The following is a 26,702-nucleotide window of genomic DNA, read 5'->3' on the forward strand; positions in this document are numbered from 1 at the left end:
CCAGCCGTCTTAACTCGGGACACGGCACTTGGGCATCTCTCACTTCAAACACCCTTCGTGACACATGTAACCTTGGCCAAGGTACTTAATCTCCTAGAGCCCAGCTCCCCACTACAAAACGAGCTGACCCCGGAGGGGTGTAAGGGATGAAGTTATAACTGACTCGGGAGGTGTGACAGCATCGATGGTAGGTGATGGGAGGGTTTCATACCTGTTTTTTTCTTTTTAATTAAGCTACATGAATCTCGGGTCTTCAAAACAAGGCTGTGGAGGGAAACCACCCTGTAATCATCGGTGAGTCTTTAACTGCAGTGCATGGTGAGGGCTACGGGAAGGGGAGGGCAATAGGTGTCTCCAGTTCATCAGCATCTAATTCTGAGAGAGCACCGAGGAGATCTGGCTCTTCTTAATGACTTATCATGAGAAAAAGCTCATGCCAGGGGTTAATTCTTCACCCCATGTTCTTGTCTGTGAGGGCAGAAGCTGTGAAAGTGGTCAGCTGCTTTTATTCTATGGTCTTAATTTAGAATAAAAAAGTCTTATTTTGTCCTAGATTTAACAGTTGGGGAAATAAAACTACTTTGGGTGGTAGGAGATGCTGTCACATACAAGAGGACAACTCCAGGATAGTTTAGGATAGCTGCTTATTTTACAGTCACAGAAATACATTTAAATCACAGCTGTGGTGCACTCTAATGGGAATGTAGAGCCTAAGTGAATTATTGATTATTTTGCACATTTGATAAGGAAGTCAGAAGAGAAATGATGTCTGATATACAGAAATAGATCAGAAGCCTCCCATGGGTTGTAACAAAAGCATGAGAAGGTCTTAAAATAGCCATCAGCTTTCATTACAGCAGGTACAAAAGGCCTTGAATTAGTGCAATGCTTCAGGAGGAGATCTGGGGACATGGGTCTGGTCCATGCCTGCTGGAATTTTTTGCCCTGATTGCTCTCCGTAGTCAGGGCATCTGCCTTCATCTTCTTAGGTGAGCGTGGGAAGAAAATGTTCCAATTTAACACAAAAATCTCTGGCACCACTCAAAGATTTAGGTATTCTCCAATCTACCCTACCCCAGTCTCCGGGGAGACCGTTCCCATGCCATTCTGCGTTTATATTTCTGTACAGATAATTTCACTGATCCAAGGGCTCTCAGAGGATTGCTGTAAAAGCTTTTTTTAAACCACAGACAGTGCACATCTCTGGTAGTATCTTTATACAAGCACCACTGAATTGTTTCCAGTATTCAGCTCCTCACCTGTCTGGTTCGTGTGCACGGGCTGATGGATGGATGGGCTGATCGTGCTCCGTGTGAGAATGCAAACAGCTGAGCCAAAGCCTAATCCTTCCCCCAGTCCACGACCTTTTAATTCATACTTGCACCTGGCAGAAGCAGCAATCATTCAGGTATGTGGCCTCGTAAACAGCTGCAGATCTGACACTGTAGTTAAATTTAAAAAGGGTGATGCAGGCGTACGTGTGAGAGTGGTAAATTAACGAAGTCAATTGCTAGCCTGTCATGAACCTGCTTTAAAGAAAAAAGAAAACAGGCTTTTAAGAGTTATAGTTCAGGCTTGCAGTGAGTATGCCAGGTCTCTTCTACCGAATACAATAAGGTTCGTGCAGAAACATTTGTGGGATTGGGGCAGAGAGACCTGAATCTGTAACTGTGATTCACTGCAGGTCAGGTCTGTGGCTGGGGCCATGTGCAGACAGAGCTGCGGCACCCTCGGACCAGCTAGCTCAGGAAGGGGCGAGGGTACAGCCTTGGGCGCAAGCTCTGCGGGTTTGGCCGGCGAACAGCAAGTAGACAAGCAATTGCTGTAGCAGTTACCCTGCGTGCCGGCGGTAGCTAAGTGAGAGATGGCAGAGGAGCTTCTACAGGGACTGTCATGCACAAGATTGCGGCTGAGATGTGCTCTCAGGGTAGCTTGATGCTGTAAATCCTTTTCCAGCAAAGAAATAGTGGTATTTTATTCCGGTAGAGCAATTCCTAGCCTGGATCCAGCCATACACTGTCCCTTGCCACCTGCTGAACAAAGCAAGCTAAACCAGTAGAAGTCCAGATTGCTGCCAGTGCTGTATTTCCTGCAGCCTTTTTTAGCAGAAACCTGTGAATCCAGTTATGAGTAACCTGGCTGTCCTGGCAAAAGGCTGCACTGTAGAAATGGTTGTTTTACATGGACCTAAACACAAGGCAAGTCTATTTGTTATGTAGGAGAAAGGCTAAGGCATCTGATTCTGTCTTCAAAAAGAAGCAATTTTTAGCAAGCAGAGCAAAATTTGAAATAAAACTTGTCAATTTGTAAATGTTTTGTAGAAAAGCACTGTAAGATAGCAGATGGAGGTGTAAAAGGGGTTTTGTTTTTTTGCTGTGTCTAACACCTTCTTTCTACAGCGCTCATCCTCTGTTTTTTAAGAATAACGCTTTTTCAATAGTGACTCACAGCCAGTGATACAAAATCCTGGCTGTCAGAAAAAACTGCTGGTTGTCTGACAGGAGTGCAGCTTGCAGGGAATGTTGGTTTATTCTGTTTGTCTGTACTGAAATTACAGCTTGGGGACCTTTCTTCTAGAAAGTGGCCCTACTTAAGAGATTCCAGGCACAAGGCAATTATCTGTCTTCACTCGCTTGATGTAATTAATAGATGTGGTTTTCTTCACAGGCACCGAGGGATGCCGTGTTCATCATGGAATTGACCACTTTGCCCAAAGCAAGGACATGAAAATTCACCATGAAGTCAGGTCCGTCCTATGGGAAGACGGATAAACCTGTGGTGTACAAGTAGGGACTAGAATATTCCCCATATCTCGCTACATCTCTGCTAATCAGAAAAGAAAAGATACCCTCTGCTCAGAAGGGAAAAAACAGACATCCTCAGGAATAATTCAGTACAGAAAGCTGGCAGATCTACAGCCCTCTATCACCTCACAGAATCTGCAGTTACGTGTAAAACTAAACCTTAGGAAAAGAGCAATTTCAGTCTTTCTGGCTAGCCTGGAAGTAACCACGCTGCCCTGTACGACGCAGTTACTGACAGAGCAGCTGCATGGGTAAAAACGCATTTTTACAGAGTTATTGGAGCAGGGAATTGTGCTAGGATTAGTGGGTTCTTCCCCCAGCTCTGCCTTTGATTTGTAGTTTGTGCAGACCCCTTAATTTGCTTCTGTTTTCCCCATCTGTGAAACTGAGATAAGATCACAAAGGAATTGTAGAGTGTGATTCATTAATGTTTATTAGACAGAGGGAAATCCTTAAATGAATGGCACTGTATTCCAGGAGGACAAAGTTCAAGACTGCAAAGAGGCTGATTAAAACCAAATCGGCTATTCCCAGTCTAGGAGGACAAAAAAAGAAAATTGAAAAACCTTACCTACCCCTATGTCTGCCAAAAGCAGTATGTGATTTAAATAAAATCAAGCAGAATGTGCTAGTGTGCATGCATTCATGCATACAAATGTATCTGTGAAACCCATTAAATACTTATTAGTAAATGTATACCAAAAAGTGTAATGAGGTGTTTGAGGCTTCTAGTGAGAAATAATAAAGCACTGCATATGATCACCATTAATTGTGTGAGTTACTAGTGGCAACGTGGCATTAGTACATCACGAGGCAATAAATATGATATGCTTTCATAAAGGGATGTAACAACATACAGTGTATGGGCACATCCCATTACGTACCCAAGTGAACAGAGCTATCAGCTGGTTATAGTAGTGTTACTGCTAGACTGACATGCTTGTCATGCTTACAGAGGAGCATTTAAGTTATTTTAGGTAATTGCTACAGGAGAGCCTCAGACAGAACTGGAAGATTTATATACCTCAGTGCTACCTGAAGTAGGAGTCTGCATGTTGCAAAAAAGACTAATATACGGATGATTTCTCAGTAGCTGATGGATGTTTGTGTACCTTTGGAGAAGGGATTTGTCTGTCTGTCTTTTTTTTTTTTTTTTGTGGGATTATTGCAAACATCTCAAAGCAATAAACCCGGAGACATAATACCAGGTATCTCTCCTAGTTGTGGTACCATAATGAAATGGTTACTGCAATGTTCTCTCAGGCTGTGCTAGTGAGGAAGGGCAAAAAAATCAGCTTATCTGCTGTGATTTTTACAATGCCAGTTTGTAGACAGACTAAACAAATATTTATAGGTCAGACCTATCCAAAGTTGGCAGCACTGGGGACTGCTGTAACATTTTCCAGGCTTCAGAGTGCATTGCGAATGCGCCCGGCTCAGCCCCCAGCACGGAGCCTGAGCCAGTAGGTAAATATTCCTCCCATTGTATCCGAGGTAGAAACTGGGGTGGTGACTGGAGTCAGTAGGTGGCTCAAACCCGGTCCTAGTAAAATGACAAATCTACTGTGTGATTCTTGTCACTGATAGAGCATAATGGAGGGTGACACATAAACATACGCGGGACTCGTAAGGGAAACAAACGTAACGACGTCCGGACAAAGCCCAGTGCAGTAATTGTGCTTTAGCAGAAAAAGGGATTTAGTTGCAGCTGTTAGGCAGGAGCTGGGGAGCCGCAGCGCAGGCTGGGTCCGCGTTCAGCGGGCATCGCTTGCCACCTGCAGGCCTTACAGGAGCTCACGGGCGCTGGCAGGCCGGGGGTGGCACATCCACGCGTCCTCAGCGTGGGCCGTCGCAGATACCCTTGGTTTTATGGAGCTGTTTTCCCCCCCCCATCGTGGCTCCTCAACCCACTGCATCCACGGTGAGGGGCTATCTCACCTGCTGTGAGAAGCACTAGTTATGCCACCTGCGAGCCGTTTGATTTCACACCGCAGTTCAGCTGTGCCAGGCCTGCAGGGGCTGAGGCACTGGGCCTGGGCCTGGGCCGGCACGAAGAGCGGCGCCGCTGGGTTTCCCTGCGCTGGCACCGTTCCTCAGGACGGAGCAAACGCCGCTGTGAACAGCTGCAGCGGATCTGAGGCAAAAAGTAATGGGTTTGAGTAACCACGGGGGGAGCTGCTGCCTGGGGCCGAGGGCTGAGAAGAGTCCGGGGGCGGGGCCTACGTGGAGGGGCGGGGCTTGAGGAGGGGGCGGGGCGCGGAGGCCGGCGCGGGCCGTGAGCGGTGCGTAAACAGTGGGCGTCATCGCCGTGCGCGCCAGCGGCGCTTCCGTGTGCGGGGCTCTGTGCTGTGCGGCCTCCTCGCCCGGGGGCTCCCTTCCTCACCTGGGGCCCGCTTCCTCCTCACTCAGGATCCCCCTGCTCCCTCGGCCGGGGACCCCCTCCTCACCCGGGCCCCTCCCCAAGGCCTCACCCGGGGCCCGCTCCCTCGGCCTCACCCGGGTCCCCCCGGAGGCGGGGCCGCCCCCCTGCCCAGCCGTCATGGCGGGCGCTGCCCTGCCCATCCGCCGGCACCGCCGGGCCCTGGTGGAGGCCGTGAGGGAGCGGCCCTTCCTCATCGTCACCGGCGAGACAGGCAGCGGCAAAAGCACGCAGCTGCCCAAGTACCTCTTCGAGGCAGGTAACGGCCGGGGAGGGGGGGAACCCCTGAGAGCCCCCTCTGCGTTGCAGCCTGGGTCCAGAAACGTGGGGAATAAGCAGAGATAAAGGCAGATAATCCCCCTGTCCCCCAGGGGGACGCAGCTTCAGGGCCGTGCCCTTGCGCGTGTGGTGAGAGGAGGTGCCTTGATTAAACTTGTTAAAGTAAAAAAAAAAAAATATGTACGTTATGTAGGTACCTGTGTATAAGCTGACTCAGCAGCACGGCTCAGTGTCCCTGTGCTCCCTGTCTCCCGCAGGCCTAGCCAAGCATGGGGCCATCGGTGTCACCCAGCCCCGGCGCGTCGCCACCATCTCGGTGGCCCAGCGGGTGGCTGAGGAGATGGGCTGCTCGCTGGGGAGCATCGTGGGGTACCAGGTCCGCTTCGATGACTGCACCACCGAGGTAGGGCTCTGAGGACTGTGTTCCTCTACATGTTGTCAGGGCAGGGTGGGGGGGGTTAGTGGGCTGTGGCTCATTTTTTAGCTTGTAGGCCTCTCTGTGGAGTGGCACAGCCCTGTTGCCTTTCCTGGGGCTTTGCATGTAGAAGGTCTCTGAGTCTTGAGAAGCCATCCGTCCTAGCTGTGGTGAAGCTGCACTTGTATGTATCTCATAACTCATTTGATGATGTTTTTTTGAACACCCTATAAGTGAAACATTGCCAAGCACCTGTGATGCAATCTCCGTCCATATTATGGACAAATATGTGATCTGTGTAGATGTGTTTACTTTGAAGTAAAAATCCAGGATAACAGCTGAATGTCTAATTAAACCTTTCAGGATACCGCCATCAAGTATATGACCGATGGCTGCTTATTGAGGCAAATACTGGCAGACCCCCTGCTCAGCAAGTACGGTATCATCATTTTGGATGAAGCTCATGAGCGGAGCCTCAGCACTGTGAGTGTTGCCTTAAGTCTGTCCTTTTGGGTCAGTGTTTCTCCTTAACTGAGGTTTGCTTATACCTTTCTTTCACAGCTGCACAATCCTTGAGGATTTTGGCTGACTTTATAAGGATGCGCTTTATCCTTTTGTGTTGTAGACCATAGAATTGCTGCTTCATTTGATACATGCTGCACAATCTGAAAATAAGATGCAGCTTGTAATCCTGTTGGAATTGTTGTAGCAGTTGTTGTGTCTGAAAGCAGTTTAAACTTGGCTGGCTGTTGCATGCTTTCCAAAAATTTCCAGGAGTTTGAAGCCAGCACAGTGAACTCAAACTTTATAAAATCCAAATTAAAAAAAAAAACACACACAAACAAATGAAACTCTGAAGTGTTTCTCTCACTCTAAGGCCTAATGTTTTTTAGGGTGTGTATATGAATTGTGCAAACAGATTGTGGGTTTTGGGGTCATGGAAGTATCTAGGCTGACCTCAGTACCAAAAGCTATCAAATGTCACTCTGACCTTCTTGTGGCAAGCAAAGTGACACTTGAGTCACTCAGTCCTCAAGAGATTGTGTGCCAAACAAACTACCAGTCCAGCAAACAATCTACCAGTCCAGCTGGTGAAAAGGGAAAATGCTTTCTGAATCCCAGTTCTGCCCTCAAGCATCTGAGGGTATTGCAGGTAACTGAGCTAGGGTGAAGTTACTGCTCCATCACCTGTGTCTAACTAAAGGGAGCATATTTTTAAACCAGAGCACTGTGGAGCAAAATAAACTTCCTGAAGTCATAACAATAAATAGTACAACAAAGGAGGGTGCACACTTAGTCAGGTAATGTATGGACAAATAATGGACAAAGGTGATGACTTTTTACAATGGGTCTGAGGTAATTGCTTGCAAATGACTTGATGCTGAGAATAGAAAAATGAAAACCAAAGGATTTTAAGTTACATTGATTTTGTTTATAGGCTGTGAGAAGAGCTGATAAAAAAATAATTAAATTCTAGAAATCAATCGGTGTGCTTGGAAGATTACCAGGTTAAGTGTATGTATTCTTCTCAATGTTTAGGCCCTGAAGATGTGATTTTCTGTCGTCTCTGTATCAGCGGGATAAAATCAGTCTCTTCAAAGTTTTTCAGGCACTTCCAAGAAAACTGGGGTACTAATGTAAGTTACTTCTGTTTTTCTGTTAGGATATTTTATTTGGTTTGCTGAAGAAACTATTTCTACAGAAGAAACCGCCAAACAGGAAGGCGGATATGAAAGTGGTGGTGATGTCAGCCACCCTGGAGGTAGACAAGCTCTCGGAGTTCTTTGGAGACTGTTCAGTGCTGCATATTCCAGGAAGAAGTTATCCTGTCAAGGAGATATTCTGCAACCTGCTCAGTCCAAGGGACATAGGCAGCTCTGCGTATGTTACAGAGGTCTGGCCTGGTTTACTTTGTTTCTGTACCGTGTTCTGTGTTCTTAGTATGATGTTCATCTGTGAAAGACCACAAGGAGTAGCTGCTTGATTGCTGTGTTCCTAGCATCTCTGCAGGATATAGAAAGAATTAGTACTATGAGGTTTAGAAAGAGTAAGCGAGATTCCAGCTGTTACTGGCTTGTGTGTTGTTTGTTTCAGGCTGTAAAAGTGACGTTGGATATCCACTTAAATGAACCAGAAGGCGACATCTTGGTTTTCCTGACAGGTGCGAATTTTTCTTTCAACAACTGATGGTTATTCCAGGTGAAGCATGGCATTGCCAGCAAAACAGTACATCCTTCCAATGATTGTCTAGTTTGTCCCTGAGCAGTAAGTAGAGAAGGGAAAGTTGCAGGTTGACATACATAGTCCTGCAAAGTGATAGTTTTCAACAGCGTGTTTAGGTATATCCATGCCTATGAGATCAGATAAGCAAAACATTAACTTAAAAATGTACATATGTGCTTTTCTTCCTGTGCCAAATTTACTGTGTATTGTCCATGTGGTTTATTTCATTAATTCAGGAAGGGAGAAATTATTTAGCTGCAAAACCTGACATCAGTGCATGGGCCAGGCACTTACGCAGTCATCTTTTAAGGAAAAGCCTTGGTGAGAGGCACTGTGGAAAGACTAGGTGTCACCTCCTAAACTAACTCTCATAAATATTACTTCCTTCTTGTAATGATGTTGATGACTCTGTAATACCGGCAAAACAATTTTGTTTAAAGGTGTTGCAAACTAGGAAGGCAGAGTTGTAGCTGCATAGGTCGTTTAAATGCTCTTGTATGTTTTTTTTAGGTCAAATTGAGATAGAAAGAGCTTGTGACTTACTTTTCAAGAAAGCAGAATCTATTGATTACCGGTACGAAGTACACGATCGGTCTGTTGAAGGTCTGCTTATCTTACCATTGTATGGGTCGATGTCAACAGGTAAGGGCATATAATGTCCTTAGGAACTTAATTCACAACTGCATTAAGTGCATGAGTTGTTATAAACAGTATCCTAAGCAAATATTTCTATTTTAATTGGGAAAAATGGCATTCATTAACCCATTTGTTAAAATATTATAGCATTACAGGATTTTTTTTGTGGCATTCATAAACTAGTCAAAATTCAGCCTTCTCTGTACTTGCACAGAAGCCTCCAGTTAAAACTCGTATCCACTGGAAATGGCTTTCACTGGAATGGTCTCTGGCTTGGGAAGGGGATATTGTGTTCAGATGTCTTATTTAGACACTCATGCTTTATTCTATATGGAAAAGATATTGCCAGTAGGTTTTTGGTGAGGAGATTAGATCTGTAAGGGAATATAGAAGTAGTACTGTGTTACACAGTGTAGAAAAGTACAGGTTATCAGAATGAGTCAGTCTGTTTTATTTGGCAGCAATACCACCGTTAGTTTTGAAGAGTTAAAAACAAAGGCCTTTTGACCTTTACTGTACACAGACTCTGCATTTTCAGATGAACTCGAGTGTGATGTTTAAATGTGTGGGTGCAGTATGTAGAATTCCAAGAGGTTGAATAAATGTTCAGAAGAGCAGGACAGCAGTTTCCATCTGGAAGTGGTGGTGAGAGGAAAAATCTGGTAACAGAGTAAATTTTTGCTTTCTTGAAAGAGCAAAATGAAAAGTTGTGTAAAAGAAAGTCTAGCTTCTTCCTTACTCCATGTTAGATGTTAGATTCCTGACTGAGAGTAGTAATGTGTGGGTTTTGGTTTTTTTTTTTTTTTTTCTTTCATGGTAGTTTCTCAGAGGCCACTATATTTGAATATTTTTAAATGCAGAAAGACTTTTCCTGAAAGAGATTTTTATATTTTTCAAGTATAGTAAGAGAAAAATTCAGGGGAAAGCTGAATTTCCACCTCCTTTTTTGGTTCCTTGGAAAACCAAATGAACTAATGGAAACTGCTTGCGCTGCTTTGTTACATGTTAGAAGAAGATTTGCTGGAAACGTGGGGGATTTAACTGAATCTTTTCATGTTCACCTTCACTTGCTCTGATTGTTAAAACCCTTCAAATCCTTCATGAAGGTTCTATTAAGATCAGAGATTTTATTTGTTTTTCCTAGCTCTGGTTTAGGAAACATCCAGGAGAGTTGGCCTTTCTTGATCTCAAAATATTCTTGAATATGCAAGCAATAAAGAAGATACTCTCCCATTTCTGGCATATGCTAAAATAATACCAAATCTGTATTTTAGAATGTTAAGTGATTCACTTTCTAATTTCATTCAAGTGACTTTCACTAAGCATTTGAGTAAGTTTGCCCAACATTAAAGATGTGGTTTGAAATTGGAGCATTGTGACGTAACAAATTGACTGACTACCTGTCATTTTAGATCAACAGAAAAGAATATTTCTGCCAGCTCCCGCAGGCATTAGAAAATGTGTGGTATCCACAAACATTGCTGCGACATCTCTGACGATTGAAGGAGTCAGGTATTGTTTCCTGTTCTTTCTAAAAGCTGAAACGGAGGGAATAATTAAGAAAGTTCTACTAGATTTGGAAAAATGTCTGATTTCCTTCTGTTCCTATACCTGTCCAATAATTACCTGTTGCCTTTTTTGTGCGTATGCAGTGAATACAAAAAAAAAAACCAACACCCTTGATACTATCATATAGTCTTACAGATGGCTTAATATTGTTTGACCCTAATCTGAAATCAAATCTCAGCTCTGTTAAATGAGTATGGTCTCCTTGGGTGCTGGGAGGTGTTATCTGTTAACACCCTGTAGGCTGAACCACTGTAGGGCTGCAGCTGACCTGCAAAGTTCAACTACCTGTTTGCAGCGATTGTAGAGTAAATGTCTTCTGGCTCTGATGGTATTCATGTGTCAGTGACCTGTCTCTCTACTGAGACCTCTGTCGTTTTCTTCTCTGACAGAGTATGAATCTTTTTCAGATATGTAGTAGATAGTGGATTTGTGAAGCAGTTGAATCATAACCCCCGAGTCGGCTTGGACGTACTGGAGGTGGTTCCCATTTCAAAGTAAGTTTTAAAAAGGTCATGTGCTCAGTGTTTCTGGGAGTAGCTCTGATAATACTGCATATTGGTTGATCTTTAGGAAAAAAACAAAAAAAAAAAGGAAAGGGGGTTAGCTTTGAGGCTCCGTAATTTAAAGTCATTTTGTTTGCTGCTAAATAAAAAGTGGTTCAGGATGTATAATTTCTTAGAAGTTACAGACATTGAGAAGGAATTGACAGTGCATTGTCTGTAGTCTAAACAGTGGCTCACATGTCATCTTGTGTTTGCTGAATACAACAGCCTGATTCAAAGAAGCTTAAAACAATCTTCCCTTGCATTGAAATGCTTTTTCATTCTGCTAGTTCTTGCATTGCTGGATTTCTCAGTTGCCGCACAGTATAATATGTCTTCCATCTACAAGCATAAAAATTGCTGCTATTTATCATAATTACAGTGCACTTCTTTGGATAATAACAGAAGGGATCAAGAGTTGGGATGTTGTTTTTTTTTTTTCCCCTGCCTTTCTGTTTTGGAAGGAGCGAAGCAAGGCAACGAGCTGGCCGAGCTGGCAGGACATCATCTGGAAAAAGCTATCGGCTCTACAGCAAAGAATTCTGGGAGCAATGTATGCCTGATCACACAGTCCCAGAGATCAAGAGAACCAGCCTGACATCTGTGATCCTGACCTTGAAGTGCCTTTCTGTGCATGATGTCATAAGGTAACCTCCACAGCAGGGGGGATTATCATTTTCTTCCTGCGTCTCAGCAGCAAGGCAGCACAGGCACCAACAGCCTGTTGGCACGAGGCAGGATTAGGACCCCGGCCAACTGTGACACTTTGATACAATCAGCTTTTCTGCTGTTCTCCTCAGTCTTTAATGCCAGATTGGATCTTGAGCTGAAGTTCAGTTTGAGATTCTGCCAAAACTAGCTCCTTCTCTCCAAAATTAAGTAGTCAATAATGTTCCTTTAAAATACTGATGTTTATATCCCAAAAGCTTCATCTCTGTGGAATCGTTTAATTTTAGGATCATATGTGTGCAGAAAATAGAGTTAGTCTTTGCATGTGCCATGCTGGGGTTTGTAAACTCTCCAGCTTGTGGCTGTACGTGTAGTAACACACCCGTACACAGAAGATGCTTATGTGCACTTTGGTCAGAAACATGTATTGTAAGGTTAAAAAAAGCATTTTAATAACTGAAAATTAACAAAGCTATACCGAGTCTGAACAGTGAGATTTTTCTTACTTCATTTTTCACTATAGATTTCCCTATTTGGACCGCCCTGAAGAAAGGCATATTTTAGAAGCTCTCAAGGAACTTTACCAGTGTGATGCTATTGACAGGTAAAAAATAAAGGAGTATAGTCACTACAAGAATTTTAAACCTAATGGTTTAACTGGTGGTAGTGAGTTCTTAATGTGGACTAAAGGACTTCCCTCAGCAGTAGAATGTTTCCTCATTAGACCAGGAAGTGAACTGCTGGGTTAGTTGATAGACTGTCTGTAAAATTAGGGTTAGAGAATGGCTTAGGGCTTGAGAGATACAGACTAATTTCTCCATATTGTCCTGGAGTTCCTGAGTGACCTCAGACAAATTACCTCAACTCCGTGTGCTGTAGCTCGAGAGCAGATCCCATATTTTTGTGATGAAGGTGCTTAGGCACTAGCTGTGAGGCCCATCCAAGAACTCGAGACAGGAAGCAAGATCTTATCCTGAGCTTCCAGGAATTCTTCTTGCAAAAAAAAAAAAAAAAAAAAAAAGTTTTAATCTTAAGCATCTGATACACTTAAAAAGCTGTCTTTGCCTGCCCTGAAGCAGGCATAAGTGAACTGGAGAAAGGTGAAACATTCTTCTGCTAGTGACACTTGCTTAATGACTCCGGCACCTAGCTGAGCACACGCAGACTGCAGCGTTAGAACAGTCCAGAGGGAAACTCTTCTTTCATGCTCTTTATCAGTATATGGTGGCTGATGTTGTGTGTGCACATTCCGATTTACATTTAAATGCAGTTCTGTTGAACCTGGTATTTAAATCTTTTTCCTGGGATAAGGAGAGGCCACGTGACAAGACTGGGTGAATTTCTGGTGCAGTTTCCCCTCCCTCCCAACCTGACCTGCGCTGTCATAAAAGCTGCTTCTCTTGACTGTGAAGATTTGCTACTTCCCATAGCAGCCATGTTGTCTGTGGAAAACGTCTTCATTCGTCCAGGTAGGAAGCCCCTTATCCCAAAGCAGCCTTGGGTGGGTGGGGAGTTCTGCTCGGACAGGGACATGTTTTGCAGCCCACACTGCTTCACCTGGAGACCTTTTCTACGGCTTCCCTCCGCAGGGTTTTTTGCTCTCAGTAGTTTTGTGTGCTACCAGCTGGTGAGGCCACAGTATCTTACAGGTGTATCTCTGGGTTATAAAGTGGGAACTGATTTGTAATTTGAATGGTGGTAGCACAAGCGTTTACTTGAGCATGAGGATACTCCTGCCAGGGAGCAAGCTGGTCTGCTTAGTTGGGACCAACACTGGTGGGTGACATAAGTATTACCTGAAATCAATGCTTTAAAGCCCTTATGTTGCAATGCGAGGATTCCTCAAGTGCAATGCCTTGTCCCTCAGAGTATGTTGTAGCAGGTCTGTAGGTAAGATTAGAACAAATACACAACAGCACTTTGCCCATATGTATTTACAACTTTCTGTGGTCTTGGAGTTGGGCCACATTGCATGCTAGGAATGCTGCTCCAAAAGCTTCAAAATAGCATGGAATTGGGTTGCATTTGTCCCAGGGCTGTGAGCCGTAAAGCAACATACAGGTGAGTGGATTGCTGAGAGGTGATAAGGGGGAAAACTGTGTTACAGGGCAAAAAGAAGAGAAGAAAAACCTCAACACACACCCCCCACCCCCAAAAAAAAACCCAAACCCAAGACCACCAGAAAACCAAAATGCATCACAGCAGATGTTTTGCTGTTGGTTTAAGTACAGACAACGGGGACTGATTAATTTGTTCTGAACAAATGGGGTCATCTCTGGATTGGCTTTTCTGTTCAGTAACTCTGTGTAATGAAATAGACCTGTTAAGTTACTGTGAGAAGCTCAGCTTGTCACTGCCTCCATTGCTTGTGTTTTTCTAAATGAAAAATGTAATTTTGCTGTGGTTCCAAGCTAGCACCTCTCACTAGTGCTAAACTCTGTCTCTCATGTCCTCCTTCCTACCTCCTTCCCCTCCTGCCTGCCACCCCCCTTCCCTCCTAACTGTGCTACATACAGTCTTTATATGTAGCACAGTCTTTGTGGGAGACCTTTGTCCTTTCTAGTCACTCAGTGGCTCTTGTCCAGTTATCTCTGTAGTCTATTAACCGTGCCCGTTAGTGCAACAGCTAAAGACGCTGCTGACAGTACTGATAGCCTGGATTCTGCTCTGGGGTCTTTCAGATTCCCATAATCGTCCATTTGCTTTCCCATCCTCCATCTGGCAAGATGCCCTTGTTATCTGTTCAGCTAGCTAATGCACACACATGTTCGTTACTCTCCAGCAACCCCATGCCTTAGCACCCAACGCAGAGGCTCCCATCCTGAAGGCACTTGCTCATGTGCAATATGTGTACAAACAGGCCTCCTTACTTTGTTGGTGTTACTTTTAATACCCAAGAATTCTGGCATTGTCTGCAGTACAGCAGCAATGCCGTGCGTTGGCTTTTGCAACCATATTCCCCTCTACTAAGGGAAATGGGTTGTGCTGGGGAAAAATTCTTTAGGTCTTTAAAACTTGAAATAACACTTTGGAAATGTTGCTTTTGCTTAGTACATTCCTAACATTTAGTGAAGGGGAATTCCTACTAAACTCACAGATCACATTTTTTCTAGACTCTTATTTACTTTAAGATTGCCATTACTGCGGCACTTGAGTACTAGGACAAAAGCTGAGTTAAATAGATTAGGTGGTGCTATGATGAGGTGGTTTCAACAGTCTTTTCTTTTTTTTTTTTTTTTTTCTTCTCTTGGGGCAAAACTTTCACTTGATCCCTGTGAGCTGTTTAACGTCACTGTTCCTTTATCTTTCCATGTTGGCATCTGAATTGATGGTGAGGGAGAAATATGTAGAACCTTTCTTTCTGAGAGACTAGAATTCTTCATCTCTAATGTTGACTGGTGAGATCAATCACAGATTTAATAGCATCTACGTGTTCTTGTTCAGCACTAGTAAAAGGAGGAGGAACTGTAAATGCAGCTGTAGAGGAGAGACAAATCTAAAAATAACTTGAATAAAGAGCCAAGGCTGTTAAACACACCTTGAAGAGATGCTAACAGAAAATGAAGTAGGAGTGATAAAAATCGCTTTGTTAAAGTGAGATATAACTTACTTCCTCAGGTGATCCTCAGAAGCAAAAGGAAGCTGAGCTTCAACACCAGGAACTTTCCTCACAAGTGGGAGGATGCAATGACTTTGCAACCCTCTTAAATATTTTTGAACAGTGCAAAGCAAGGTATAAAATTATTCTATAGAGTAAGTGGTTTTGCGTTGTTCATAACTCCCAGCTGATGATGGTTTTTAGATACATTGCGTGTATGCCCATGTATGTACTTACACCTAACTGCAGATGCATTCTGTATTGAGATCTCTTGATTTCTATCAAGACATGTATTATTTAAACTAACAAAGTATCTGGCTGTGTAGGTTGCCTTCTTTGTACGACCATAACAAAAAATAGAGGCAACTTTCTGCCTGCGGCTTACAAAGGGCTTCTTTATAATACAAGTATTTCTGTTCTCAGCAAGTCTCCTTCAGCTTGGTGCCAGAAATACTGGATCCATTGGAGAGCTTTAAAATCTGCTTTTAGTGTGGAAAAGCAACTTCGGGAAATAATCAGTAAACTGAAACAGGTAAAAATTACAATTTTTATATAGGATTCAGTTATGTAAGTGTATATTGAAGATATGTACTGAGTCTGAAGACAAAGACTGAGCCTTTACCAGATGGCTGCTGCCTTTCTCCAGTAGAAACTAATCCACTTATATATTTATTAGTGTATCTTTGCTGTCGCTTGTGTAACTAACAGGTATGGTGGTGGTAATAAATAAGGAGGGTTTTTCTCCTTTCCTCATGGTTTCTGTAAGGTGAGAAACCCAGGGTTTAAAATCTATGTGATGGAGGGGGTGTAGCCACTATTTTTTAGGAAAGATACAGATTCATGTTGTTTTTTCTTTACAATAGCTGCCAGATTTCCCCAAAGAGACGTTTGAAGGTTCCAGAACTGAACTGCTAAGAAGATGTCTGTGTGCAGGATACTTTATCAATGTAGCTAGGAGGTAAGTAATGAAGTTTGGAGAACTGAATGGAAAAAATATTATGCATATTCTTTAAAGGTGCAGCTGTATATTGAAACAGAATAGTAAGGCTGTATATTTTTAAAAGTAGCAATTGCAGCAGAAGGTGGTGTTTGTGCACAGGGCTGGAGGCCTGGCAGGTACTCTGCTTTTGACTCTCGTGACATTCCTGGGGAAGTTGCTTACATCCTTGGAATTTTAATTTTTCTGTCTGTCTAATGAACTCGTAAGCTGATGGGTAGTTCCAGATATTGAACTAGAGAGCTTGGAAATTTCTAATTATTGCGGCTGTCACAAACTTTGGTCCCAAACCCTGTTTATTATTGTGGTGTTCTACCTGCAGTGTTACTGTGGTAAATCAGACAGAAAATTTCATTCTTCATTAGTTTTTGTGCAGTTTAACTCTGGAAGGATCTTCCTCTGTTTGTATATTTTGAGTTTTCTTCTGTTCTGCTGCTGATTAGTGTTTCTTCCTAATCACAGCAAACTATGTTTCATTGTATATATATATTTTTTTTTTTCCCCACCAATCTTTCAGATCTGCAGCCAGGACATTCTGCACAATGGACGGACATGGCAGCATAGTCTATATCCATCCTTCATCTACAGTAAGTCACCAAAGTCTGTTAATAAAGTAGCAAAGTAAAAGGCAGGTCCCTGTAAATTCTTCTTTTGTTTGTGCGAAGTTATGACCAGGAGAAGCACTGGTGCAGCGTTCATTTTGAGAGTGGGGAAGAGCCTCATTTCTTCAGATTTGGTACATGTTTGGTTTATGAAACAAGTATGGCATAGACTGAGCTGCTTCTCGGCTTTTTGGGTTTCCTGAGCAATTTTAAGCAAGTTATTATGCCTTAGTTTTCTTGTCTGAAAATTTAGGGTGATGTCAGCTTTATCTCATTCATTATTGCATCTGAAGCATTGGAAGATATTCCAGTGCAGGGTGCTCAAGAAATAAAAAAATCTTTTGTATCAGTTCTGAAAAAATCTTTTATTTTGCAGCTGTATAACCAGGAGACTCTTCTCGAGTGGATCATCTTCCATGATGTCACAGTGACATCCAAGATCTATGTCAGGACAGTCTGTCCTGTTCGCTATGAATGGGTCAAAGACTTGTTGCCCAGATTGCATCAAATTGATGCATATGAACTGAGCAGTGTGGCACGGGAAGAAGTAACTGAAGAGGAAATAACCAAGTGGAAATATAAAGAGGATCTTAAAAGGCAGAATGGTAAGCACGTTACTAGTCCGTATCTATGACGTGCGTAGTTTTTTGGTTGTTGTAGATGTGTGTATATTATGTCACTGCATTCTAGACTAGTAGGTGTTGATTTGAGTATGCTAAATATATTGGGATGTGTAGTTCTAGCAGTTTTCTTACTGAAGTTTTGCAATTCTTATTTTCTTGCCTCTGTGGTGCATGTAGTGCTGTTTACTTGCTGGTTCTTGCTATGCTTTTGGTTTACTATAGCTGACAGGAGCAGAACTTTAACACAGAGCTGAGTAAAAGCGTTTGAGTCTGACTATTATTTAAGTTTGCAAAGGGTATCTAGCTACAGATACCCAAAATAATACTGTTCTGAGAGAACTCCTAAGGGCTGTGGTGTGAGGGGGAGGGTAAAAAAAACCCACCAAAAAACCCCCAAACAACCAAAACCCCACACCAACCCAAAAACTACATCAAACAAAGAAACACAGAGGGAAAAAGTCTCACATTTTGGTGAATGTCTTCATTCTGACAATGAATTTAATGCCATATGTTTAAACAGTCAGTTTTAATTAAAACTGCCTGCTAACTGATCTGGCTGCTTGACATTCTTTGAATTCTTCTGTCAGCAGGTTTTGTAAAGCAGCCAAGTATTCAAAGGGCCTTTCTACTCCTGAGCTGACTCTTTCAAAACATTGTTTTAATATACAGTCTGGGCAATATAGATTCTCTTCAGTTTCTTTAACAATAGAAAAATGGAAAAAATGTAGACTCTTGTGCTCAGGCCAGCATTTCTTTCTGTCCTGCATTATTAAAACAGCCATTTAAAATGATAAAAATATGAATTGGATTTTGTTATACATTTGCTGGAAAGGATATCTGCATTACTGGACAATGCAGAGGAACCTCATCTACTTATCTGAGGTCCAAGAAGCTGAAGTTTGTTCTCTTCATTCCCCTTAACTTTTTGACTTCACCAGGCAATTGTAAATTAATTTGAGATTAAGATTGACCTCACAGATGCTGTATTTCTGGGAGCTTCATAAAAATAGGTGGCTGAGTAGCTGACAAAGGCTTAATTAATGCCCAATGGAAGGAAAGGCTGGAACATGAGCTGAATTATTGTTGTTTGACTCCATGACAGAATAATTACAAGTGTTCCAATAGTGAATGCTGATTAAAGCTCCTTCCTCATATCAAAGAATCTGGTGCCCAGCCCCAAAGCCGTAGGAACAGGCTACAGGAGCTGCTTCATTCATACAATACTTGGGCTCTTGGAGGCCTTGGATGATTTTATTTTTTTCCTGTTATTACTTCAAATATTATTTTAAACAAAGTATTTTCTGCATTTCTTTCTGTCTGGGAGAAGCACTCCCAAGGTCTCCGCTCAGTGGGAAAACATGCATTTTTAGTGATGTCTGATCTGGAGTGTTGACTTTTCCCACTCCTGTATCTGTATGTTATCCTCACTCCAGAAATTTATAAAGATAGTTTAGTCTAAGCTGCTTTTTTTTTTTTTTTTTTTTTTGCCTGCTCCCAGTGCTGTCCCTCTCCTGCCTAAACCTGAGTTTGAGATACGTAATTTAGAGAAGGAACAGGTGCACAGGACACAAGATGCATACTGTATCTGCTACAGTAAAAAGCAAGATACACATTTGGGGCTGAGATGAGCCCAGCTGCAAATATTGACATGGTATTTAAGGCACAAATTTTTTAAATTTTTTTTTTCCTTCCTTTTGTGGTACTGTCTGTCCTCTCTGGAAGTCATTCAACTGACTGATTTGGACTTGAAAAACACTTGAGATTCTGTTGGGGGTTTTTGGATATTCTAAAAATAGGAGGAATTGTAATGCTGTTTAGTTTTTTTGACATGAAGGGTATATTCCTCTCTTCTCTCCCCCCAGAAGCAGTCACAGACAACTCTGCAAAGAAGCTGGAGAGAAGGAATGATGATCAGTCAATACTGGATGCCCGAGCTCGCTATCTTGAGAGAAAGCAGCAAAGAGCACAGGGTTTAAGTGGCCCATTGAAAGAAATGGGGTAATCCTCATGGCTGCTCTACACCAACTGTGAGGAAAGGCAGTTTGGTGCAGTTGTTCTGGGTATGTTTGCATAATGCAAAATGACTAACTGGAATGATGGAAAACTTCTGCTTTGTGGTAAGTTTGAGTGCTGAAGCATACAAACGCAATCTTCCTTCTGCTGCATCCAGCAAGGAAAAAGTTACCAAGCTGAATTTTGTTGCTACATGTCACTGGCAACAATTTAGGAGCCTCATGTGGATGAATATGTGACCCTGTGGTGCCAATTCCGTGGCATTTAGTTGACTTAAAAAGGTCTCAGTGGCCTCACTGCTGTTGTTAATAAAACTTTCTTACAGGTTTTTATTTTTTAAAGGAGTGGAACTGTTGTGTGTTATCCATTTTACTTTGTACAATTGTGGCTGTACAGTCTTCATGCTTGTCACTACTCAGGAAAATCTGTAGGTAGTGTACTTTTAATGATGGAACCATCAGGACCCACATTCAAAAAGGTGTTTGCCACCTGCATTCTCTGTTGCAGACAGTTGTTGTTCCTATTCTGTGTTGTGCTGTACTGTGTACAGTCGTGTTTCTAGTTGAAGATGTCTTTGTATGCAAAATATTTTGTAAATGTTTTCACATTCACAATGCATAATTTTTGTCAGAGATGACTTAGCACTGTGTGTTTTCCATTTGGTAAAAAAAAAACCCAACCCCAAATGCAGCAGTCAATCCCGTACTCAGCCAGGTTCTGTCCTGCAGGCTGCCAGCAGGCCTGCTGCCTGGTGGGCTGTTTTTCTGAATTTGGTGACTGGTGTTTTTAAAATGTATGGATTCTGGTCGGAAGAATGACTGTTTGAAACATGTAGAAAGAATACACAAGGAAATACTAGGGTTTTTTCCCTCAGCTCAAGTATGTAAAAAGCAAAAGATGCTTTGTCATCATAAAGATTGTTTCCTTCTCAGTAAAGAGCTAATCCCCTCCTGTCACCTTAATAATCTTAAAAAAGTTCCAGTGCTCTAGTGTGGAGCTTGTCTCTTGCTGCTTTTCACTTTCAGTAAGTCACATTTTGTATAAGACAACTTCCAAAAAACTGGAGGAACTTCCTGTTGATTTTCATACCCAGTGCACGCAACTGACGCATCACCTGCTTTCAAGTAGCTAGCTGAGGCTGTTCCAGCAGTGTTGTAAATAAGCCTTAGCACTTTGTGTAAAACCTGAAGCATTCCACCTCCGTGCTGCACAGGCTCCAGCTGGTCATAAGCTTTCAAAAACCTTGGGATTCTCTGATGGGAAATACAATCATACTACTCTTTGTAAAGAAGGTGGTAGATCTAGAGTTGTGCTTTCTGGAATTGTACCTATTCAAATTAAAAAGCTGAGGCTGGTCTGTGTACTTGCCAAACCCAGCAAAGGGCGTGTTTTGTGCCTGGCAGAGCTGGCAAGGCTGCAGCATATGCTGCCGGTTGCCACGCAGCACCGAGTGCCGCCTTGGCGAGGCTGTAAGAGGCTTAACTGGAGCATCACTGTAGCTGTCACGGGCGATAGCAGGAGCAAGCAGTGATGCCTGCGGCTGCCCTGTGAGCTTCTGTCACAGAGCTTCCAACTGCAGGAGAACTGCTGCCACCTGCCCCTTTTCTGAGTGTGCGGAGCGCTGGAATGGCAGCAAGATTAATGCCTTTCTAGTTGCTTAGGGAATGCGTGAATCGAGCGATCACTGGTTGTGATCCATCTTTGTAGGAAGCAGCGTGTTTTCAGTCCCTCTTTCATTGGGCCCTTTATCCTGGGTTCAGGTGGAAAAGCGTTGTGATTGCGTGCGCTGTTGCTCAGACCCTACTTTGGAGAAGCCAGCGCTTTCCTGACTAAACCTGTAATCTGAATTTTGCTTTTACTTTGATTTATATTTGTAATGTCATAGCCACTTGCAAGCCAGATGCCATCTGCACCACGGACTAGGTCTGAGATGAGCAGCTGGAATGCCCACTCTTGCTCCTGGCTATGTATCTTGGCACATCCTAATGCTCCCTTACTAATTTTTTAAAAAACTGTCTTAGTAGCAAGGAGGGAGGGCTTTTTTCCCCCCCCCTGTGCTGTGGTCCGGGGCTGTGTTCAGAGGTTTTTAAATTGTGAATTCAAGACAAAGCAAAAACGGTCTGAGGAAGTAGCTGTGAGATTGCAAAATAAGGCAAGAGAGCCTTACTGCACATAGAAGCGCGGTGAGGGGGGCAGAAGGGTTAAGTTCACCTGTTTTTATGGGCCGGAGTTACATTGTCAGTTAATAAATCTCGAAATAAATGTGACGTTTCATTCTGTCACTGTACTTACCAACGCGGGGAGGGGGGGGGGGGGGGGGGGAGAGCCCTCGGCACCCCCCTCCCCCCGGAGCCTCGGGGGGGTTGCGGCCCGGGACTTCGGTGACGAGGACGGTCGGTACTAGCTTGTGGTGCTTTAGGTTGTGTTGTTTTTTTTTTTAATTGGGATGTGTTAGTGCACAGCAAGAACCCGCCCTCCCTGCCGGCCGAGGCGCGGGGCCGGTCCCTCAGCCGGGGGGGGGGGGGGGGGGCGGGGGCGCACCCCGACCCCGTCCGTCCGCGCCCGGGCCCCGCCGCCGCCCGAGTCACCTTGCCCGGCCGCTCGGCCCCCTGCACGTGACGCGCAGCGGCGCCGGGCGCGGAACGGAAGTGACGCCGCCTCACCTCGGTCGCATGATGTGGCAAAAAAAAAGGCCGGGGAGGGAGGAGTGATGAGTCTCGAAATAGTCCCTTCCCGTGGCGGATCCCTGCGCTGCTCCCATTGGTCCCGCGGCTGGTGAGCCACGCCGCTCGCCGGGATCCTTCCGCCCGGCCGGCGCAGTTAAGACTGGTCCCGGCAGGTGAGGGCAGGCCTCTTCCTTCCGTGGCGGTATCCTTCCGCCGGCGGGGGCAGCTTCCGGATCGCCGCGGCTCTCCCCGCTCGCTGGCCCGGTCCGCCATTGCGGTCCCGCTTCCCCGCTCCGCCCGGACCCCGCTGAGGTGCGACTCCGGTCCGGCCTCGGACTGGAGCCTCAGCCCGCCGCCACCATGGCCCAGATCCTGCCGATTCGCTTCCAGGAGCACCTCCAGGTGGGCGCCGAGGGGCCGGTGGGGGCCGGGGCGGGCGGGCGCGCGCTGGGGCGGGCGGGCCGCTCCCTCAGGCGGGAGGAGCTGCTTGGGGCCGGTGTCTGGGCGAGGGGCCCCGGGCCCGCTCGCGCTCCCTCCCCGCGGCTCGTGGGGTGGCCCAGGCCCCTCCGGGGCGGGCTGCCCGCCTCCCCGCAGGCCTTGCCGGCGCTGCCGCCGTGCTGCCCCGAAGGGCACCTTCCAGCGCGCCCGCCGCCTGCCTGTGGGCCCGGGGCGCCGGGGGAAGGGCTGGGGCGCCGCGGGGCCCTGCCAGGCCTGGGGGAGGGCGGTCAGGGGCCTCGGGGCCGGGCATCCCGCCCTTGCCCGGTGCCGGGCTCGCCCTCCCGGCGGCGGAGCGGTGTCGTCCCGCGGTGTAGGCGAGGCTGGCGCCGTGCCCACGCTAGCACTGGCAGGGCGGTGCGGCACGGGGAGGGAGAGTGCGGGTGGCTCCTCTTCGCCACCGAGGAGAGGGGCCGACTGCGGGAAAAAGAGTGGGGAAAGCTTCCTGTAGCAGGTCTGCCGGGGGGCACGTGAACGAGGTGGCCGAGCTGACCTCGTGTATTCCTTAATTTATTTTTTTTTTAACGAGGCTAAGACTTGTAAGGACGTTCTAAACCGTTTTCCTGGTGTTCTGACTCGTAATGTCATCCTCTGCGAAGAGAAACCACGTATTGCAGTCGAAGGCGAAAGCTGCTGCGGGCTTCCCTGCAGCACGGCTGTGGCAGTGCGGGCACCCCAGTGCCAGGGCTGCTGGTCTCTAACAATTACAGGTTTGTGTCTCATTAAACCATAACGACGTGCTGATAGATTATTTCCAAGTAACGGCCTTCAGGTTTCTTTTTAACGTGGCCTCCTGAAGGCACTAGTAACAAACTCTATAAAATGCCTCTGCTGCAGGAATGCGAGGTTACCTTCTCAAATCAGCGTGCAGCTCTCCTGCCCATCGGGGCAGCTGGCGTGCAGGGAGGGGTGTGGAAGCCGTGATACAGTTGTGCAACGTGCGCTTCCTACCTGAGCAGGCTATAGGGCGAAGTACTGTAAGCCATGTTTCTCATCCACAGTTGTTGTAGCTGTGATGCTATCAAGCTTGACTCTGCTGCTGAGGAGTGTTTGGGGGTTTTTGAGCAGAAATTATATAGTAAAAATGACATTGGCATACCTAGGCAGGGGCTTCTGGCAACCTGTCTGTAGCCCTCTTTCCTGGCGATGTCAGTGTCTGTGTGTAGTTTGTGCTTAGCTAACTGGGGCAGTGGTAGGCGCTAACATAGTGATGGATTTGCATGATTTGTAGTGGCTTTTTTCTAGCCTAAATGGAAAGAAACTAATTTATTGACACCTTGTTAGAAGAACAGTTGCAAAATCCTTACTTTGCTGTGCAAATTGCTGTCTATAGTATTATTTTTAGATTTAAAAAATGCTGCCGTGATTGGCTTTTATTTAGCTAGTTAACTGTTGAGCATTGGACAATTTTACTTCAAAATCAGTTTAAAACCAGGCCAGAACTCATAGCTCAGGTTTAGCCCTGGGCTTTTCTTCAGCAAGCAGCACTGACTGGAGAATCTCACAAGTTTGCCAGAGCTTCAGCTCTGAGCAAGTGTTCTCTCCTGATAGTGGCATAGCCTGGAACCAGGTGTTGAGAAGGTTTTGTGTACTCTGGTGAAACTCATCCCTCTGGGTAGTTTAGTTCTTAATAAAGTATTGTGGAAATGCATCTATGATACATTATTTAAGATACAAACCTTGCATGTGACCTGCTACCAGCTCTCTAATGACATGAGTACTATTACATAATGAAACTCATCTGCTTCACTCCAGAAGTCCTGATAGGTTTCAGACCAGCTCTATTGCAGAACACAATGTTCTGACGAAATACTGATTTATCTGTTTATTTGCATTCCCCCCCCCCCCCCTTTCTTATTTAATGTAAAGCACTGGCTTAACCAATATCGTTTACAACTGCATATGAGAGCTGGTGTTCTGTGAGGCTGGGTGTCCAGCCTTTGAGCCTGCATATACGTGGTTCTTGGCCATAATGCTTCAGTTTGCTGTACCTACTGAACTTCCTCATTCTGTTTAATTGAAAAAAATCCGAGGAACTCTTAATTCTCAGAGGTACTGGTTTCATGCTTAAGCTTCTGACTTGCTGTTGGAGTAAATTTTGAGAGCGGATAAATTGATATTGCTATGTTCTTGCTATCCAGAAGCACTTTAGCATATTCTAAGCATTTCATAGGAGGTCCTGGTGGACTCAATACAATTTCTTGAACTGTGCCTGACCTACTTTGTCTAGGAAACTTGTTGTACAGGTGTTGTGCAACACTTGTAAGTTTGTAGCTGATGCCTAACAAAAGACAAGGTACTCAGCTGGAGCCTTATTCATAAAAAGGCAGGTGATGGATGTGAATGAGAATGTTCTTGTGAGATAATTATTGAAATTTGTGTTTAATTAATATAGAAGACTGGCAGTCAGCAATACCTGTAGTATGATACTGGTTCTCCCTGGATCCACTACTGCAGGTACAGACAGTTACATGACCATTTTCTGACAAAGCTCCAACCTGGTTGTACTCCTTGAGGCACGCTGGCGTGATCCGTTGCTGTCAGCATGGTGGCTGTGCCATATGGGAATGAAAAGTTACAGGCTCCAGAAGCCCTGCGCTGTTGCACTTCTGAATGTGTTACCTCTTGGGTACACAGTACAGCATGCTTTGTACCTGCAATTTGACCTAAAGATCTAGTTTGGGTAAGTAAGATGTGGCAACTAGTTAACTTACTAGGGTTAAGTAAGCTGTCTGGATAGTTACTAAGTGAAGTCTAAAACCAAAATGTGTAGACAGACTTTGGGTTTTGTTTGAGTCCCACTGCATAGCTCTGAAATCTCAGTAGCTGCAAGTATGTAGGATGTTATCTGTGTATTGTCTATTGTAGATGCCTGCCTTGCCACAAAAGAACATCAACAACACACTGTAGAGAAACATTTTCCTTGGGAAGTTCCAAGGGGAAACTTGATTCCTGTGCTATCAAAACTACCAGACTGATGTTATAAAACTTTATAGTGCTCCTTTTTTTTTTTTTTTTTTTTAAGTGGGCACGAGGAAATGATCCAGTAGGCATGTAGTGGGAGATCAGAGTTCAGTATGCTGAATGAATGCAAATCTGGTTATTTGTGTCTAGGTTTTAGGGATTCCATAGGCTGGTGCCTCTGGAATTTTTACTTGAGGGTGAAAGTAAAACACAGCTGATTACTGTGGTAGGTGTGTGGAGCTTTTCTAGGATTACAAGTTGATGAGTGAGAAGGTTAGTTAGCAGGTGATGAACTGCAATTGCCAATTAATGTAGCCACACTACCCTGAAACAGATGAAAATTGAACTTGGACCAGGCACGCTGCTGTGACTGGCATTAATAAATACTCTTCTGAACCTAGATATATTTAAAAAGTTAAATTACTGTGTAGACTTGTCTAGACAGTTCAGAAAACTGTCAGCTCAGGCTATGCACTTGCTACTGACACAGAACTACTCTTTTTAAACTAGGAAAGGGGGTTTGGTATCTGTTGGTCTTTAGTGGAGCAAACCTGAATAGTGGCTATGATATTCTAGCGTGGTGGCTAGATGGATGGCTCTCAGAATCATAGCTAGCTATGCCAAAGAGCTAACTGAATAAAACTGCACAGCCAAGGCATCATATAATAAAACTTACACGTCTACTACTTCAGTCTAACAATGATGAACAACAAAATGCTTCCAGGTATTGTGCTGACAGTGAGACAGTTGAATATATCCTAGAACACTAAATCTCTGCTGTAACAGCATGAGTTTGATACAATGTTTTGGTGGTTTTTTGTTTTTTTGGTGGTTTTTTGTTTTTTTGGTGGTTTTTTGTTTTTTACGTTAGGAATTGGAGGACTGCTGCGCCTAATGCTGTTTTGGTGGCATTCTTGCGCTCTCCTTTTTAGTGAATCTGAATTCCTAAAGCTGGTGAGTTTGGAGCATTCTTACAGAGGGAAAATCTGTAACAAAGGATGCTGTGAGGAATCAAAGTATCTTGAGGAGTGCGTGCGTGTGTGTATGAACTAATTGGATAGGAACACTTGGTTAAGCAGTTTATAAGCTATTCTTCTTGGCACATCCCTCGCAGCAGATATTGAAGTCAACAGGCCTGCTTGTCTTGGTGGTGGTACACATCAGTGCTTGGTGCTGGGGCTGTGGTGC

At 44.5% G+C, this 26,702-nt stretch overlaps 2 protein-coding genes and 1 long non-coding RNA gene across 12 annotated transcripts in view; all 3 read left to right on the plus strand.

Moving 5' to 3' along the window:
• Positions 1-213: 213 nt before the first annotated feature.
• On the plus strand, positions 214-3,563 carry LOC121082777. The gene is made up of 2 exons (XR_005826111.1): positions 214-294; positions 2,668-3,563. It is a non-coding gene; the product is annotated as an uncharacterized LOC121082777 (long non-coding RNA).
• A 1,566-nt stretch (positions 3,564-5,129) lies between these two features.
• Positions 5,130-21,394, plus strand: DHX40 (DEAH-box helicase 40). 3 transcript variants are annotated; one of them, XM_040618236.1, is made up of 17 exons: positions 5,130-5,478; positions 5,760-5,905; positions 6,281-6,400; positions 7,581-7,811; positions 8,012-8,078; positions 8,651-8,782; positions 10,189-10,288; positions 10,753-10,839; positions 11,352-11,534; positions 12,080-12,160; positions 12,868-13,025; positions 15,175-15,289; positions 15,578-15,686; positions 16,018-16,112; positions 16,669-16,738; positions 17,130-17,358; positions 19,239-21,394. In XM_040618236.1, exons 2-17 carry the CDS (start codon positions 5,843-5,845, stop codon positions 19,376-19,378), a joined length of 1,980 nt encoding a protein of 659 aa, XP_040474170.1. In that variant the 5' UTR covers positions 5,130-5,478; positions 5,760-5,842; the 3' UTR covers positions 19,379-21,394. The 3 variants fall into 3 exon arrangements, with proteins under 3 accessions (XP_040474170.1, XP_040474165.1, XP_040474158.1); XM_040618231.1 differs by having other exon boundaries at positions 5,250-5,482; positions 19,242-21,394; XM_040618224.1 differs by having other exon boundaries at positions 5,251-5,482.
• A 784-nt stretch (positions 21,395-22,178) lies between these two features.
• Positions 22,179-26,702, plus strand: part of CLTC (clathrin heavy chain) — a 34,246-nt gene continuing 29,722 nt past the window's right edge. The window contains exon 1 of one of the 8 annotated variants that reach the window (XM_040618249.1): positions 22,179-22,457. In XM_040618249.1, coding sequence (XP_040474183.1) covers positions 22,416-22,457 — 42 coding nt within the window. In that variant the 5' untranslated portion in view covers positions 22,179-22,415. Of the gene's footprint in view, positions 22,458-25,210; positions 25,234-26,702 lie in introns of those variants that run through there. The other 7 variants (XM_040618256.1, XM_040618266.1, XM_040618285.1 and 4 more) reach the window with 7 other exon arrangements.

The sequence above is a fragment of the Falco naumanni genome, chromosome 1 (assembly GCF_017639655.2).
Source record: "Falco naumanni isolate bFalNau1 chromosome 1, bFalNau1.pat, whole genome shotgun sequence".
Lineage (NCBI taxonomy): Eukaryota > Metazoa > Chordata > Aves > Falconiformes > Falconidae > Falco > Falco naumanni.

Coding starts and splice junctions, on each gene's coding strand:
- DHX40 (XM_040618224.1), top strand. CDS start 5,344: ATGGCGGGCGCTGCCCTGCCCATCCGCCGGCACCGCCGGGCCCTGGTG. Junction 5,906..6,280: donor TCGATGACTGCACCACCGAG/GTAGGGCTCTGA, acceptor TAAACCTTTCAG/GATACCGCCATCAAGTATAT. Junction 8,079..8,650: donor CATCTTGGTTTTCCTGACAG/GTGCGAATTTTT, acceptor TGTTTTTTTTAG/GTCAAATTGAGATAGAAAGA.